The 17369-nt window shown below is 40.6% G+C and overlaps 2 protein-coding genes across 2 annotated transcripts in view; one reads left to right on the top strand and one right to left on the bottom strand.

The window, feature by feature from the left end:
• Positions 1-3551, top strand: part of fam185a (family with sequence similarity 185 member A) — a 78200-nt gene extending 74649 nt beyond the window's left edge. Inside the window, exon 8 of the mRNA XM_028811746.2 lies at positions 2294-3551. Within this exon, the coding sequence (XP_028667579.1) occupies positions 2294-2409 (116 nt within the window). The 3' untranslated portion in view covers positions 2410-3551. The remainder of the gene's footprint in view (positions 1-2293) is intronic.
• A 436-nt stretch (positions 3552-3987) lies between these two features.
• fbxl13 (F-box and leucine-rich repeat protein 13) overlaps positions 3988-17369 on the bottom strand; it is a 238244-nt gene continuing 224862 nt past the window's right edge. Inside the window, exon 21 of the mRNA XM_028811676.2 lies at positions 3988-4623. Coding sequence (XP_028667509.2) covers positions 4419-4623 — 205 coding nt within the window. The 3' untranslated portion in view covers positions 3988-4418. The remainder of the gene's footprint in view (positions 4624-17369) is intronic.

The raw sequence follows: 17369 nt of genomic DNA, 5'->3' as shown, positions 1-17369 counted from the left end.
TATAATACCCTTGTCAGGTACTGAATTTTGTGGTTAGGATGCAGGAAAGGTTTTCTTGTGCTGACTCTGCTATGAAAGTCATATTTGATCAGGTGTTGCTGCATAGTAGAGCAGTGCACCACCACTACAGAGTCTGTTAAATCTTCTTAAAGGTCTTTTGCAGTTAAATTTTGGTTTGTATTTGGCCTTTTTATCAATCCAGGTCTTTTCAGACCTCAGCTTGACCTTCACCATTCCTGTTAACTGCCATTTCTTAATAACTTTACAAACTGAGGAAATGGCAACTGAAAATGTTTTGCCAAGTGTAGCCTTCTCCTGCTTTGTTAGCATCAATTATTTTATTTTTCAGAGTGCTTGACCGCTTCTTAGAGGAGCCCACGGTTGCTGCTTGTTGTGACAAGATTTGAAGAGTCATAGAATTTATACAGCTTTGCAATTTGCATCATCTGGAGTTTCCTAATAGCGACTGTGAACAAGCCGTAGCTCTAACAAGCTAATTAAGGTCTGAGACCTTGGTAAAAGTTATCTGAGGCCTCAGATATCTTGGGGTGCCCAAACATTTGCATGCCACTGTATGTCTTCAACAAGTGATAACTTCTCTCAGAACTTAATAAAAAAAAATCTTCTTCCCTACCTGAACTAACCCGCTGCCTTTTATCCATCTAATCTTTTTACAGTAGATACCTGCTAATTACCTCACCACTCCTTAAATGGTAATCACTTTATTAAGCCAGTACACACACTCACATGTACATCTCCCACCAGCATGAGTTAAGCCAACAGGCTGTGCTTAAAATTAGTTAATACCAATAATACATTAATTCAAGAACACCTCCCTGACTCATATTTTATCATAGCTTACATCTGAAAATGTTTTCTGTTTGTTATGGACTACCCATGTGTAATGCCACAAATGAATAAAATCTGACAACTGAGGTTCAGGATAAATAGGCTATAACTTGTTTTTGGCTTACAGGGACACATTACTGCTCACATAGAGAGTGGCAGAGATTCATACACCATAGTCATCAGGTGGTATAGTTTTAGAATATTATAGCCACTACTGTCAAAGCTGGATACTCTGAACAAACGTTAAGTGCATATCCACAAAAAATAGCCAAAATTTTACTTTCTGCAATTCAGAGATACACTGAGGAGACTCTTTCATTTAGTGGTGCAGACTAGCCAGGACCTTGTCAGGACTCTGATGGTCATCAAAGCTTTCAACAAAGCAGGGGAGAAACCACAAAAATTTAATGCTGTACATTTCACTTGAGTCCAACTACTGTATGTTGAGCACATACCTTAAGAGACGGTTTCCAATCTCGATGTTTAATGAATATGTCCTACATGTGCCTGTCATCTAAATGGCATTGTTCCTGATTCTTCTACTTCACTCGCATGGCAGCTCCACAAGGGTTCCTTAGGCAAAACCTGAATGAGCTACAGTACATAGGTCATGTGATCACTGAGCACCATCCACCAGCCTGGCACACAGGATTAAGTAAGCAAATGATTGTTTCTGAGCATTTTTAGTAAGAAATGTGTATCACAGCAGGCAATATACCACAGGACTAAGCCTACTGAATGTCCAAGGGCCACAGCTTTAGAGAACAGTTTACAAAATGTAATGTCTTCAAGCACCATCAGGAGTGTATCGTTATTAACAAAGTGTATGCTGAAAGGGAGAAAGAAAAACACACTGTTAGAATGCTTTAGGTTATGTAACTGAATCAAAGTATTGTTATTTTCTTGTATACAGTAAGTGTTGAGCCAATGAGGGGGAAAAAGAAAAACACTGCTATCTCCGGTGCAGGATATTCCATGTTTATGACAGGCTAGACTTTTTTTTAACTGCCAAATGCTTTTTTCTCTGTTCCCTGTAATTAATGGCATTTGTTCTTTGTGTTAATGCCAAAACTTTGTGTAAATTAACAAGGGATTTGTAATAAACGTAATGTGTTATTTACAGGCTCTTTGATAAACTGACATCAGTTTTGTTTCAAAGGCTTTAAAAAATAACATTCAGTACTCATTCCATCCTGGTTTAAAATTTGGTTATATTGGTCTGCAAAATTAAGAAATGTAAAAATAAATGTAATAATATGCATTACTACTTCATCTCAATTTTTTCCCCCCTCAGGTTACTTGATGCAAACTGAAATGAAAGTGCAGACCTCAAAGAGAGTGAAAATCTGTAAATACTGTATAAGACACATTGTCTTTAGATTTTGTTTTGGTAGCATTACTTTATAAAATTCAATTCTCTAATTCAGTTAATTTATTATTGCAGCCTGTATAAATGGAAAAGCAGATAAAAACGGTTGGATCAAGGCCCACGCTGCAAAGGGTACAGTGAGTCTGAGGAGCCAAAGTTGGGTGGAATCCCTCAAGATTGGAAAGTCATAGAGCTGGTGTGGAAAGCCACGACACAAGAAGGGTGGATATTTTGTAAAGAAGTTATTTTAAAGTAAAGGAAAGGTGTTGTGCGAGGGGAGAAATCATTGAAAGCACAACTGTATTTGTGAAGATGGTCAGTTTTGACACTGTGGTTGCTATTCTCTTGTCAGATTTTTTAGAAGAATAGTTTTACGTTTTTAAGCACACTGAGGTGTATCTTCTCTTGCTGTGACTAATTTCAAACTGCTGACTTAGTTTCCTTATAATGTATAGGAGTTCAAATATGTATGCTTTAGTGAACACTAAATGAAATGTTCTATATTTATATTACACAGAAAATAAATAGGCTGCGCACTGCTCTTGACACCACAACCTGATTATTTTAAGACTGATGCTTTTGTTATATATGCATCAATACAGTTTAAAGCAGTACTTATCAATAGAATTAGCTGCACAAAATAAAACCTGTGAAAATTGTAAGAGATAAAGTTTATTTTAAAAACCACAATGAGTGAATCAGCAGTTAATTGGCAATTATAAAAAAAATGTGTTAATTGTAAGACTGTTGCTATGCAAAGACAGCAATAAAACTGTTTCCAGGTATATAACTTTAAACAGTGCCTTGAAGATTTAATTCTGTTATGACCCATTACAAGTTACAGAACAATGGATTAAACTTGTCATGTGTTAAGTAGGCACTTTACTGCTCAATGTTGATTTCTGTGTTTATTGTCAGTCAGTCATTATCTAACCCGCTTGGTCCTGAGCATTTTTAGGACAAGGCTGCTACAGACACTTAACTTTAGACAGCATTTGTTTTATCGACTGTGCCATGTCTCCTGTTATATGGACTTTGTCATTTGAAATAACTTTTTCACTAAAAGGTGTGTTTTCAGAAAGTCAGTGATATCTTTTTATTGTAAAATTGATTATTCATAACATATCATAGTTTGAAGCCTTTTTAACTTTTTTGAAATTGTTTGTTGATTTTAATAGAGCAAGTTTTTACCAAATCAAATGAAAATCTCTGTCATAAAGACATCCAGAGTCTATATGGGAAATGAAAAGGTGAGACTATTCTTATTAGTCTGTTCCTACCACTGTGCTTTGTTTATGGATTGAAATTGTTTCCCAGTACTTTAGTGAGACTTGATATCCTTAAAAAAGAAAATGCAACTGTAACGTAGCAGAAGCCACTGTGTTGATGCATCTTAAAAGAAATGAGCTGAAATGCAGTAATGTATTTCCTATTTTTTAATCAAGCATAATTCATTCACAGCCAATTAGGCTGCAATATAATATGTAATGTTCGTTGTGTAGCTGAACACATTTATAGAGAATTAACAAGTTGTTGTCATTTTCAATTCAGTGTTAAGTTTGATTTTGCATATGATATGTGCATTAAGTAGTACCTCCTGGTCATTTTTGTATTTTACCTGTAGCCTTTAGTTTTGCATTTTACTAAAAGTTAGTAAACCTGTCATAGTCAAAGCTGTTTTTTTACCATTTGAAAGGTTAAATGCAGTTTTGTCAACAGCCACTATAATAATTTTGTAATACAGATCATAATAAAATATGTATCTTCAATATGTTTTGATATTTTTAATTACTATACATTTTGTAATGATTCAATTTCTAATTAGAATTAAATCACAGAATTTCATGCAAAATGTTATGCAAGTTGAAATGGCTATGTAACAAGTAGAATACACTGATACTGCTTAACTTCACTCTTATAACACCATGTTGTTTTTTTCCTTTTTTATACAAACTTAACTGCATAATAAAGTGGTTCATTGATGAAATAAGAATGTTTTCAAGATTTGTAAAATTACATTTTAAAGTTTTTACAATAAACTGGCAGATACCATGAGTTTTCCAAGTATAAAATTGCCTTTAGTGGCAAACCATTAGCCATCACTGTACAAAGAAAAGTATGAAAGAAAAACAATTTGTTTACAAAATAAAAACAAAAGCTATTCCTTTTGTCTTTAGATGTATGAAATGTATAAAAGGAATTAGTGACTTTTGATTGACTTCTTGTCATAGTTCTCCATCCCATCAGTTGTACTAAACATTTCTTCAAAGTCTTCTGGCTCCTTGATTTGCTTGTTGATGGCATCATTTAGGATTCCTTGGTCATTGTACCCAAACCATGATGGTGGGTCTTCACTGTTGTACTTCCATTGTGGAACATTTTTGGCCAGTTTCAAGACTGCTTGTCTGGAAAGGTAAAAGAATGTTTCTAACTTTAATTTAGGCTGAGCTGTTCTCTCTCTATTATATAAAATTTATTTTATAAAATGCAGTTTCACCTTTTTAATTTACCCTTTTTTTTTTTTTTTTAAGTTTGAAACAATTTTATTAGACACAGTTTCTAGAGTAATTGTGCCTAAAATAATAGTTTCACAATACAAATAAGCCTGAGTTGCAAAATACTTGGTAAACATTTAACAAATACAAAGCAAGAGAACTGAGTATTTGCTCTGTCCATGCAGAAATAATTCAAACACAATAAAGAAGACAAACATTACATCACAAACTTCATAATGTTTTTCTGTTCATTGACTACATCTCCGCCTTCAACATCCCCCCCACATCTCCACCACCCCACCACAACAAGTTGGCTATCAATCACCACCGTGATAAGCCTATAAAGAAGAGGTTGAAAATCTGGTGAGTTGGAGCCAGAATAACAACCTTTTCCACTCGGTTCCAAGGAAACAAAGGAACTGATTCTGGACTTCAGTAGACTGAGCTACAGAGGACACCATCCCATCAGAATTAATGGCGAGAGAGTGGAGACAGTCCAGAGTTTCAGATTCTTGGGAGGCCACATCAGCCAGGACCTGTCATGGACAACAAACTTGACAGCGATGGCCAAGAAAGGTCTTCTGAGGCTTCACTTTCTGATGAGCCTGAAGAAACACAACTCCTACAACAGCTGCTGGTTAACTTCTACTGGTGCAACATAGAGTCTGTCATCACATACTGTATTACAGCATGGTACTCTGGCTGCACCTCTGAGAACAGGAAGGCCCTCCAGCATATTATCAAAATTGCTCAGCTACCAGAACTGGAAGATCTCTTCATTACCCCCTGAAGCAGAGAAGTAAAGATTATTTGGAGAGATCCAACCCACCCTGGCCATAGCATGTTCACTCCTCTGCCATGCTGCAGGTGCTACAGAGCCCTGCATGCCAGCACTAGCAGGCTGAAGTACAGCTTCTACCTCAAAGCAATCAGCTTATTAAATGTACAGCCATCTCTGCCCCTTCCTATAACAGAAACCAGCACTGATTGAACTGAACTTCTGTAGCAACCACACATAATCACACACTTATACATGAACCATGTGGAACTCATGACCATTACATTGATGGTAATCTTCTGTAGCAAGCCTACATATCGCTACAATCAGCTTTTTTTTTTAAGGGGAACGGCTGACCAAGAGTAAGAATGAAAAAAAAGAGAAGCAGAAGTCAAGGAGCTCATCTATCTAAGCCTAAGAAGACAGCAGGATCCAACTTCACCCAGGGATGTCTGCCATTTGTGGGTGGCCACCCAGAAGATAAAAAAACAGCATGGCAAATCCCCATGAAGAGGCAAGGGTTCCTTTATATGGCCCAGTGGCTCTCTGAGTGCTTCTGTTGGTGAGTCAGACTCACACTTAATTTCTTAAGGATAGAGAGAAAGCAGCCATATTCGTCTTCTGCCCGGTGGTGGTGGAAATTGGGCCACTGTTGGCCGAAGTAGGAGAAGAAGAAGGGAGAAGACGTCTCCGGAGGCAGGAGGAAGGTAAAGAGAGTGGAACTGAGGCTAGGAACTTTGAATGTTGGCAGTATGACTGGTAAGGGGAGAGAGTTAGCCGATATGATGGAGAGAAGGAAGGTTGATATATTGTGTGTGCAAGAGACTAAATGGAAGGGGAGTAAGGCCAGGTGGATTCAAATAGTTTTATCATGGTGTGGATGGGAGGAGAAATGGGGTAGGGGTTATTCTGAAGGAACAGTATGTCAAGAGTGTTTTGGAGGTGAAAAGAGTGTCAGGCAGAGTAATGATTATGAAGCTGGAAATTGGAGGTATGATGATGAATGTTGTTAGTGCATATGCCCGTCAATTTGGGTGTACAATGGATGAGAAAGAAGATATCTGGAGTGAGTTGGATGAAGTGATGAACAGGGTACCCAAGGGACAGAAAGTGGTGATTGGAGCGGATTTCAATGGACATGTTGGTGAAGGGAACAGAGGGGAAGAGGAAGTGATGGGTAGGTATGGTGTCAAGGAGAGGAATGAAGAAGGTCAGATAGTGGATTTTGCAAAAAGAATGGACATGGCTATGGTGAACACGTATTTTAAGAAGAGGGAGGAACATAGGGTGACGTACAAAGCAGGGGAAGATGTACACAGGTAGGTAATACCCTATGCAGGAGGGTCAATCTGAAGGAGAGTGAAGACTGGAAAATGTAGTCAGACAGCATAGGATGGTGGTCTGTAGGATGACATTGGAGATCAAGAAAAAGAGGAGGAGGAGGAGAGTGAGGGCAGAGCCAAGGATCAAATGGTGGAAGTTGAAAAAGGAAGACTGCAGGGTTGAGTTCAGGGAGGAGGTAATACAGGCACTGGGTGGCAGTGAAGAGTTACCAGACAGCTGGGAAACTACAGCAGAAGCAGTAAGGGTGACAGTAAGAAGGGTGCTTGGTGTGACATCTGGACAGAGGAAGGAGGAAAATGAAACCTGGTGGTGGAGTGGGGAAGTACAGGAGAGTATACAGAGGAAGAGGATGGTGAAGAAGAAGTGGGATAGTCAGAGATACAGAAAGTAGACAAGAGTACAAGGACACTAAGGAGGGAGAAAAAGACGTGTACTGATTGGCCAGACAGAGGGACCAAGCAGTGAAAGATGTGCAGCAGGTTAGGATGATAAAGGATAAAGATGGAAATGTACTCACAAGCGAGGAGAGTGTCTTGAGCAGATGGAAAGAGTACTTTGAAAAGCTGATGAATGAAGAGAAAGACAGGGAGAAGGTTGGATGATGTGGCGATAGTGAATCAGGAAGTGCAACGGATTAGTAAGGAAGTAAGGACAGCTCTGAGAGGATGCAGAATGGAAAGGCCATTGGTCCAGATGACGTACCTTTGGAAGGATGGTGGTGTTTAGGAGAGATGGCAGTGGAATTTCTAACCAGATTGTTCAATGCAATCGTGGAAAGTGAGAGGATGCCTGAGGAGTGGAGAAGTGTACTGGTACCGATTTTTAAGAATAAGGGGACTGTGCAGAGCTGTAGTAACTACAAGGGATAAAATTGATGAGCCACCACAGGAAGTTAAGGGAAAGAGTAGTAGAAGCTAGGTTAAGAAGGGATGTGATGACTAGTGAGCAGCAGTATGGTTTCATGCCAAAAAAGAGCACCACAGATGCGATGTTTGCTCTGAAGGTGTTGATGGAGAAGTATAGAGAAGGCCAGAAGGAGTTGCATTACATCTTTGTGGACGGGGAGAAAGCATGACAGGGTTCCATGAGAGGAGTTATATGAGGAAGTCAGGAGTAGCAGAGAAGTATGTAAGTGTTGCACAGGGTATGTACGAGGGAAGTGTGACAGTGGCGAGGTTTGCGGTAGGAGTGACAGATGCATTCAGTGTGGAGGTGGGATTACATCAGGGATCAGCTCTGAGCCGTTCTTTGCAATGGTGATGGACAGGTTGACAGATGAGATTAGACAGCAGTCCCCATGGACTATGATGTTTGCTGTAGCAAGAGTAAGGAGCAGGTTGAGGAGACCCTGGAGAGGTGGAAATATGCTCTAGAGAGGAGAGGAATGAAGGTCAGTAGGAACAAGACAGAATACGTGTGTAAATGAGAGGGAGGTCAGTGGAATGGTGAGGATGCGGGGAGTAGAGTTGGTGAAGGTGGATTTGTTTAAATATTTGGGATCAACAGTACAGAGTAATGGGGATTGTGGAAGAGAGGTGAAGAAGAGAGTGCAGGCAGGGTGGAGAAGAGTGTCAGGAGTAATTTGTGACAGACGGGTATCCACAAGAGTGAAAGGGAAGGTCTACAGACAGTAGTGACACCAGCTATGTTATATGGGTTGGAGACGGTGGCACGGACCGAGACAGAGCTGGAGGTGGCAGAGTTAAAGATGCTAAGATTTGCATTGGGTGTGACGAGGATGGACAGGATTAGAAATAAATACATTAGAGGGTCAGCTCAGGTTTGACGGTTTGGAGACAAAGTCAGAGAGACGAGATTGTTTTGGTTTGGACATATGCAGAGGAGAGAAGCTAAGGATAGAGCTACCAGGCAAGAGGAAAGGTTTATGGATGTGGTGAAACATGACATGCAGGTGATGGGTATAACAAAGCAAGATGCAGAGGACCGGAAGAGATGGAAAAAGATGGTCCTCTGTGGCGCCCCCTAATGGGGACATCTGAAAGAAGACGAATACAAGGAATACTCTAAGACCGGATTCATTGTCATTTCACATGGACTATGCATAGTCATCCTCTTTCTGATTTCCTTTTCTTTTTGTGTGTGCATTGTACCAGGGATTAAGGTTTGGCCACTGTGGGTAGGGGGGTTGGGGAGGGCGTCTGGGGGAAAATGGGATCACAAACGAGCACCCAGTTGCCTTTCATGTGTATATATAAACATTGGATCCTGGATTGCAATACACTTGTATATTTAAGCAATCTATCATCTGGTTTATTTCAAGTATTGTTGGGGGGAAAAGGGGTCAATGACCGAATATTTTTTAATGCTTATATACTGCATCTTTTGAACATTGTCCACTTCCATCTCCGGTGGTGAAGTGTAGAGATTGCACCCCATATAAGATGATTGTTACATTTCACTGACTTTTTTTACTTGTGACTTCATTTATTATTTCTCTATTCATGCCTACATTTTTACCATTACTCTGTATATTTGGAATTGTTATAGTAAAAGATCATAAATCTAAAATAACATCATATTCATAATCACTGACCTTGAAATAGTCTAAAATGATACCCTACATGTTTATGTTTGAAATATGTCATTATTAACCTTCTGGAAGTAGAGGGCTACTACCATCAGTAAAGCATCAAATATCAAAAATGAATATATTTGTGATCAGCAAACTCAAAAGAGTATAAAACATCCCTCTACATTCCTTTTTGCTGTTTCCCATTTTGCTCCCAAGTTTTGTGAAAAGGAGTATAAATTTGGCTTCATTAGAGGGTAAGCCTCTGGGGTCGGTTCCCATGACATGCACAACTTCAGGTCCTTGTTATCATTTTTGCTGAAGACACCTACTGGGTTACTCTTTATCATAGGGGTGTAATTTCCAGAATGAAATGTGGTCCAGAAATGGGCTAAAATTGATGGGTTTTCAGGTCTAGAGAGCCAAAAATAGGAGGGAACCCCAACAAGCTTCACGTCTAACATAAGTTGAAATCAAGACAAGTTATGAGGTTTATTATATGTGGAGGTTTTCTCATACATATCATCAGTACAACATTGTGGATACCCCTGAGGGGGTTTGACAATGCTACACATAGGTATGAAGGCCCTCCATGCACAGAAAGTGTGTCAGAGCAGAGAATGCTGCTCAGCCTTCATATTGTATGTATTCTTAGCATCATCCATCCATCCATTTTCCAACCCGCTGAAACCGAACACAGGGTCACGGGGGTCTGCTGGAGCCAATCCCAGCCAACACAGGGCACAAGGCAGGAACCAATCCCGGGCAGGGTGCCAACCCACCGCAGGACACACACAAACACACACCAAGCACACACTAGGGCCAATTTAGAATCGCCAATCCACCTAACCTGCATGTCTTTGGACTGTGGGAGGAAACCAGAGCGCCCGGAGGAAACCCACACAGACACGGGGAGAACATGCAAACTCCACGCAGGGAGGACCCGGGAAGCGAACCCGGGTCCCCAGGTCTCCCAACTGCGAGGCAGCAGCGCTACCCACTGCGCCACCGTGCCGCTTCTTAGCATCAGTTTATGTCCAAAAAGCATAAGTAGCTTTTTCTGTAATGATATCAATGCCTGCATACTTGCATACATCCACTTATAACTAACTGCTCATAATCCAATTTAGAATCTCAACAAGGACACAAGATGGAAAAGCTACCCCGATGGGAATCCGGTCTTGCATGCTTTTATTCCTAAAGTTGAATCTTTTTTTTTTGTTTTACATGTGTTATGTTGTTTGATGAAGAAGACTGATATTTTTAAAAACTTGGTACATCCCTCTAAATATTGTAAACATATAAGCAGGAAATCATTTTATTATATGTGACAACATCTGGACAACCAATGTGCCTCACTCAGGTTTATGGATGATTTAATCAGAGCAATTCTGAAAGTCATCCAATGCCACAAATAAATACATGTACTGTAGGGGTGACTCAGTGGCACAGAAAGTATCACTTGCACTTCCATGCATTGACTTCGGGTTTTGGTCTTGGTCAATTGTCTCGTGTGTGTATTTTTCATGCTTTCCCTCTTTTTTGGGAGGGTTGTCCTCCAACAGTTCAAGGGTATGGCACTTTTATGAGTGACTAGCTGTGCTACCTGTCTGGGATGGACAGAAATTTAAGTAATCAATGTAGACCTTTGTGTATTCAGCACACCATATATTGGAATGTATTTTGTAACAAATATAGTTATAAAATGCATTGCATTTTTCATTTCAACAGCTGCAGCATCACAAACATTAGCACAAATTCCCCCATATAAAATGGCATATTAACAGACATAGAAACAGGATGGACAAACAAACACACAGACACTTGTTCAGGTCTTGGTAAATAACGAATTGGGCTAAAGTGTCCATTAAGAATGCCACTAGTGGTCTGTGCATCAGGATGAAAATTACAAATCCATAATAGATTAGGGTTGTATCATTTTAGCACGCTTGAATTGCCTCAACACTAATTTGGAAATGAGCCTGGTTAATTAGTATTAAATCATGGGCCTTCACCAGACTGAACAGCCAAATTGATGCATATTGTAACGTATACTGGCGATTGAGATCTGTCTTTGGATGAGGAGGGTGGCAAGGTTTACAACAACATTGTTAATACATTTTGAGAAGAATCTGGGACCAGTCATTTGTGCAACAGACTGATACATCCTTCTGTCCACACTTTCTGCCATTTAGGACTAGGGCTGGGCTCAAGCATCTTAGACCATGGACTTGCAGTGAGGTCATTTGTAGCACATTATCCTGTTTTACCACTCCAAGCTGGTGACTACCAGATGCAATTCTCTGGCAATATCACAACTTTATAGTCTCACATCCACTTAATATAAGTTCATTATATAGGAAGGCGGGCGGGAACAGAACTTTTTATGGCAGCAGTGGGAGAAAGGCAGGAGAACATTCTGGACACAACGCCCAAGACCTCACATCATCCTTTCACGCACACAGCCATGCTCACAAGGACTCATCTGTTAACCAAACCAGATGCCATGGTGGCACAGTGGTAGCACTGCTGCCACACAGTATTTGTATCCCGGGTCCTCCCTGCTTGGAGTTTGTTGTGTTCTCCCCTTGTCTGTGTGGGTTTGCTCCAGGTGCTCCAGTTTCCTCCCACAGTCCAAAGACTTGCAGGTTAGGTGAACTGGCACCGTTAAATTGGCCCAAGTGTGTAGTTAGGGTATATGTGTTCACCTTGCAATGGCTTGTTGCTTCCTTGCCTTGTAAGCTGGGATAGACTCCAGCTCCCCTGCGATCCTGGTCGTTATTAAGTGGGTTAGAAAATGATGAGACATATTAACCAAACTTGCATGTCTGTCGGAGTGTGGGAGTAAGGTCCACACAGTCACAGAGAGAACATGTGATCACCAAGTGCACCCCAGCACACTGGATCTTTTGAGGCAGTGGTGCTAACCATGGTAGCTATTGTCTCACCCCTGTTCTGTAATATATTACACCAGTGTTTCTCAACCATTGGGTCACCGCCATGGGTTGCCATCGTTGCGTGCGTGAGTAATCAGCAGTGCTCTACCCGGTCTTTCTTGTGTATTTGTTTTACTAATGAGGACCATCGTTCAAGTCTAATATTCATGGTTGTTTCACCAAGAGCAAACCACTTTAACAAGTGCATGCTGAATTCACCCTCTTGTGGGTTGCGAGTAAACTTGGCCAGGCCAGGTCAAGACCCCATCAAGGTTGAGAAACACTGCATTACATAAGAATGGTCACACATGAGCAAGGAAGATGAAGTAATGATAGGATGGTGGCCATTTTAAAATTAATTTAAAGCCTTCTTTCTATCAGGTAACTAACAATTTGAGAAAACAAAGCATTTCAAACATAATATAATACTTGATGCATAAAACTGTCAATTTAGGTACAGCATGCTGGAAAGTATCAGTAACAGCTCCAGCACCAGCACCGGGACAGTGTGGCCGTAAAGATCTGTGATTCCCATTAACTTTGTCTTGCTCTCATGTACAACAGTAAGTTTTACATCTTTGCGAGAACTGTGAGTGCTAATTAACAGTAGTGCTCTGTAAGTAAAGCCCAAGAGTTCCATGAAAATGTGTTAGTACTCTGTCTGCTTATGGTGTTAAAAGAAGGATTTAACATTTTCCAACCTTTGCACAGCATCACAATGTTGAAAATGAATTTCTACATTTATAACACACTTCATAGTCCATTTGAGCATTATTAAATTGCTACTTGACTCATCTGCAAAAATTCATTATGGCAAAATGTACCAAGTAAAACTGCGTAAACAGTATATAAAACATTTTTTAATATTTGAAACATCCAGTGTTTAACTTGCATATTCAGTACTAGGGTAGCATAGAGGTGGATCCTGGCAGCACTGGTCACATAGCAAGAGTTAATCCCTCGACAGTGCGCCAGCCCAGAACAGGACACACACATATAGAGTGCGACTTCAGTTAAAAATCAAAATTAGCGTAGGAGGACGACAGTGAATGTCACATGACAGACTTGGCCTGCCTTCTACTTGATACTGCCAGGATAGGCCAAGACCCCCTAACTCTAAGTTGGGTTAAGAGAGTTTTGGAAAATATAATTGGTTGTTGTAGAGCCGGCTGTGTTGAAGACATGAAACATACATTAGAAACACTAGTTAGGATACCTCAGTCATACTGTATGTTGGGATATGTCGTTACTTTAAACTACATTCTTCAACAAAAACACATAGTTGAAAGCTTTTTAATGGCAGATTTCACACAAATATTAGAAAGTTCTACTTCACACAAACAACTATAGCTGCATGGAATAAATTGCCAAGTACTGTTTGTTTTACATGAATTTTACCTTTGGATTTTAACACACAGCTATCACTGTTTTTATTGGATTATTTATTTATTGTGAAGATTTTTTTACACCGCACTGTTCACACTTCTGTTTGGATTTTAAATAAAAGCACTGAACTCTTTTGCACCTGAATGTGTGTGGACTCATTTGATGGCTCATCTCAGTCCATGACAATCAACAGTTACGCATTTAAGAGTCACCCAGAAGCGACCTGGGAGTGTGGCGCTAACTAACCAGGACCATCACAGGATGGTGATGTAAAATCAGTCACTGGTGATAAAGACCTGTGTCTAAATAAAAGCAGCATTTGAACACACTGGGACAGCTGCAGTGTGTGCCAAACTGGGAATAATCCTGTGCTGGTCTGCTCTTGGTATGTATTTACAGTAACAAGACTAACTTTTGAGATAAGCGCTGCTGCAGTGTGCCTCAGAGCTGTGGACTAGTAGTGGACCAAGACTAAGTGCGGTTGCAGTTGGCTTATGTGCATACATTTAGACATTAATCTTCAATAAAAATACGTAATGTTGATGTCCCCAATTAAGAACTTGCTGATCTGGCAGTTCGGAAAGTGGGCACTGAAAGTTGCTGCCAGTTTTTCCCATGCTGTATTTCTTCAGTGTGTTGTGAAGGTTTATTTGCCGATGTCCTCCAGATGCTGTAAGATCTCTCAGCTTGCGATCTACTGTAAAGTTTACACTGTGATGAGACATCCTTTACATGTACTGTCCAGCCTCTGACTAGGCATATTATACTCTTTGGTGACTGTTGGATTAATTCAGTTATTCGGAAAAGCTGAGCCCATAATGAATAACCAAGTATCAGTTATTCTGTATTATTGGTGTAATTGAGACAATGAGTTACAAGAGGACCAGATTAAGAACCCCACAGGCCACAGGGAGTCACATGCATATGTTTACACTATGAACATCACATATAAAAATAAAATAAGCTGGGGGTGGTCCCCCTCAGAGATCAAGGTGTGGTGATAAAATGTACACGTAACTGTGCATGTTTGTTGTGTGAAAGAGCATGAGGTACTATGGAAGTATATCTATCTACCAATATTTACTGGATGTACAGTATACAACCACACTGGATAATTAGAACACAGTGTGCACAGAAATTAAAATACAGAATATGATTAAGAACATATTTTAACTAAGCACTTGTTTTACTATGTGATTCTATACCTTATAAAATGTTTATTATTTTTAAAGTATTCGGTATTCTCAGGAGTGCATTCCAGTGTTTAAACCATATTGCTGTGCCCTGAGCCTTACATACATCTACTACGCCAATATAAACTGACACCCTGAAAGCCGATGCCAAAGACTATGTGGAGGATTAGCAGTAAGGAGGCGTAGTTGAAAAACAGACCAGATGAAGCCGGCAAAATGCCAAGAGTTGCTAATCATTACCATAATAAATAAGGGGCATGGCTGGACAGAAATTAATGAGGTGGGCATGACTAAAGGGTGAGTGCACAAAAGTGGCAAAATGCCATTAGGTGTTATTCATTAGCATAGTAGACGTGTCAAGGTATCTTATCTGGGTTAAGCTATGAATAAAAATGTCCTCATGCTCAGGAACAGCGGTTATGTCCACAGCGAGAACACAGCTTTTTATTATCTTTAATAAACTGAAACCAGAAGGCTTTTGGACTCTGCGTGATTTCCTGGCTTTGGGTGTTATTAGTTTGGGATTTCATTTTATGACAGTACCGTTGAAACAGAAAAATAGCACCATTACTTTTTTCCTTGCATATGCCAAGGCGCAAGAGTGCACACCCTGGTCACCCTGACATTAGAGCTGCATAAAAGTTATAGAGAGACAATTATGCTTCAGATATGATTCTACTATTGTTTACCTTCCATCCAATTTCCAACCCGCTGAATCCGAACACAGGGTCACGGGGGTCTGCTGGAGCCAATCCCAGCCAACACAGGGCACAAGGCAGGAACCAATCCCGGGCAGGGTGCCAACCCACCACAGCTAATGTTTACCTTTTTTCCTAATTGCATTCTTCTTAGAGATTTCTGGTCCTTTTTCACTCAAATTGAGTTAATGTTTACAATAGCGACACTCATTTTGATCTAATGAAGCTTAACGATTGCAATTAGTACAGGAGGACGTGCTCTCTCCCTGTTCTCTGTCCCCCGTGTAGCGGCATGTCATTAACTGAGAAAGGGCAAGACATTAATTGCTGGTGTGCCACGGTTAACTGGCAATCAAACTGGCAGCTGAGCAAACCGAGGAGAAACAAGAAGCAACATCAAGACTGGCTGGTATTTGTTAAACTTGGCACAGATCCTGTTCCGCTGTTCACTCCAGCAGCACTTAGGCCTGAGGACTGACCACTCTTTAGTACTGCACTACGTAGGCTGTCTTGATCTGCTGTTAGTATGGTACTCTCTCAGGTGCACTACAACTGACCCATCCATTATCCAACTGCTGCGTCACCGTGCCGCCCACAACTGACCCATAGTAAAGCAAATACTGCTTGAAAGTTTAATTGCCTAAAGCCCTGCGAGTACTGGGTACCTCCAAGTATTTTTATTTTTGTATATGAAATTGTATTTTATATCCTAGTATTGTTTGAAATATATTGTTTACCTTACAGGCCAGCACTCAAAACACTTCATGTGCATAAATCTGCTTATGTAATGGTGTAATATACTGAACATCTGGTGACTACACAGAGTTGGCTTTTAGAGTGCTACATGTAAAAATAATGTTTTCTATTTCATAATCCCAATATAATTTTAGCACAAAAACTGCATAGCTGTTATGCTCCCATCTTTCAGTTAGACCAGACCAGTACTGTTAGTGTAAAAAGAAAATCAACCGTGAATGAGAACTTCACTACTGACTTTTAAGTCCATGGAAAATGCATCCATTAAAAGCCTAATTTCTCTGAATCACATAACATGAATTTATATGCATCACCTTAAAAACACGACACTAATTTGTTACATCAACTGGAAATCATCAGCTTGCCTGAGGAGTATTTGTATTGCCTGTAAGGCACAAGCAGCTGCTGCTTTACTAGATTGTTTCAAACATGCAGTTTCCACTCATGGCTGTGGATTATTTTTCCAACAGGGCACAATTCTTTGGGACTACCAGCCCCACTTCTAATTAATCTCACTGTGCTGCCTGGAGATTTGTGACCAGGAATTCATTGTTATAAAAAGATTCTAGGGCGGCACGGTGGCGCAGTGGTAGCGCTGCTACCTCGCAGTTGGGACACCTGGGGACCTGGGTTCACTTCCCGGGTCCTCCCTGCGTGGAGTTTGCATGTTCTCCCCGTGTCTGCGTGGGTTTCCTCCGGGCACTCCGGTTTCCTCCCACAGTCCAAAGACAGGCAGGTTAGGTCGATTGGCGATTCTAAATTGGCCCTAGTGTGTGCTTAGTGTGTGGGTGTTTGTGTGTGTGTCCTGCGGTGGGTTGGCGCCCTGCCCGGGATTGGTTCCCTGCCTTGCGCCCTGTGTTGGCTGGGATTGGCTCCAGCAGACCCCCGTGACCCTGTGTTTGGATTCAGCGGGTTGGAAAATAGATGGATGGAAACAGATTTTAAAAAGAAAGAAGGAATCTGAAAAGACAACGGGTGCTTTTGGGAATTAATCCAAGGTTACACACAGTATCCGTTGGCTCCAAGTGAACTCCA

This window comes from Erpetoichthys calabaricus, chromosome 1 (assembly GCF_900747795.2).
Source record: "Erpetoichthys calabaricus chromosome 1, fErpCal1.3, whole genome shotgun sequence".
NCBI lineage: Eukaryota > Metazoa > Chordata > Cladistia > Polypteriformes > Polypteridae > Erpetoichthys > Erpetoichthys calabaricus.
Note: the sequence above shows the minus strand (reverse complement) of the source record. Positions and strands in the feature narration are given on the sequence as shown.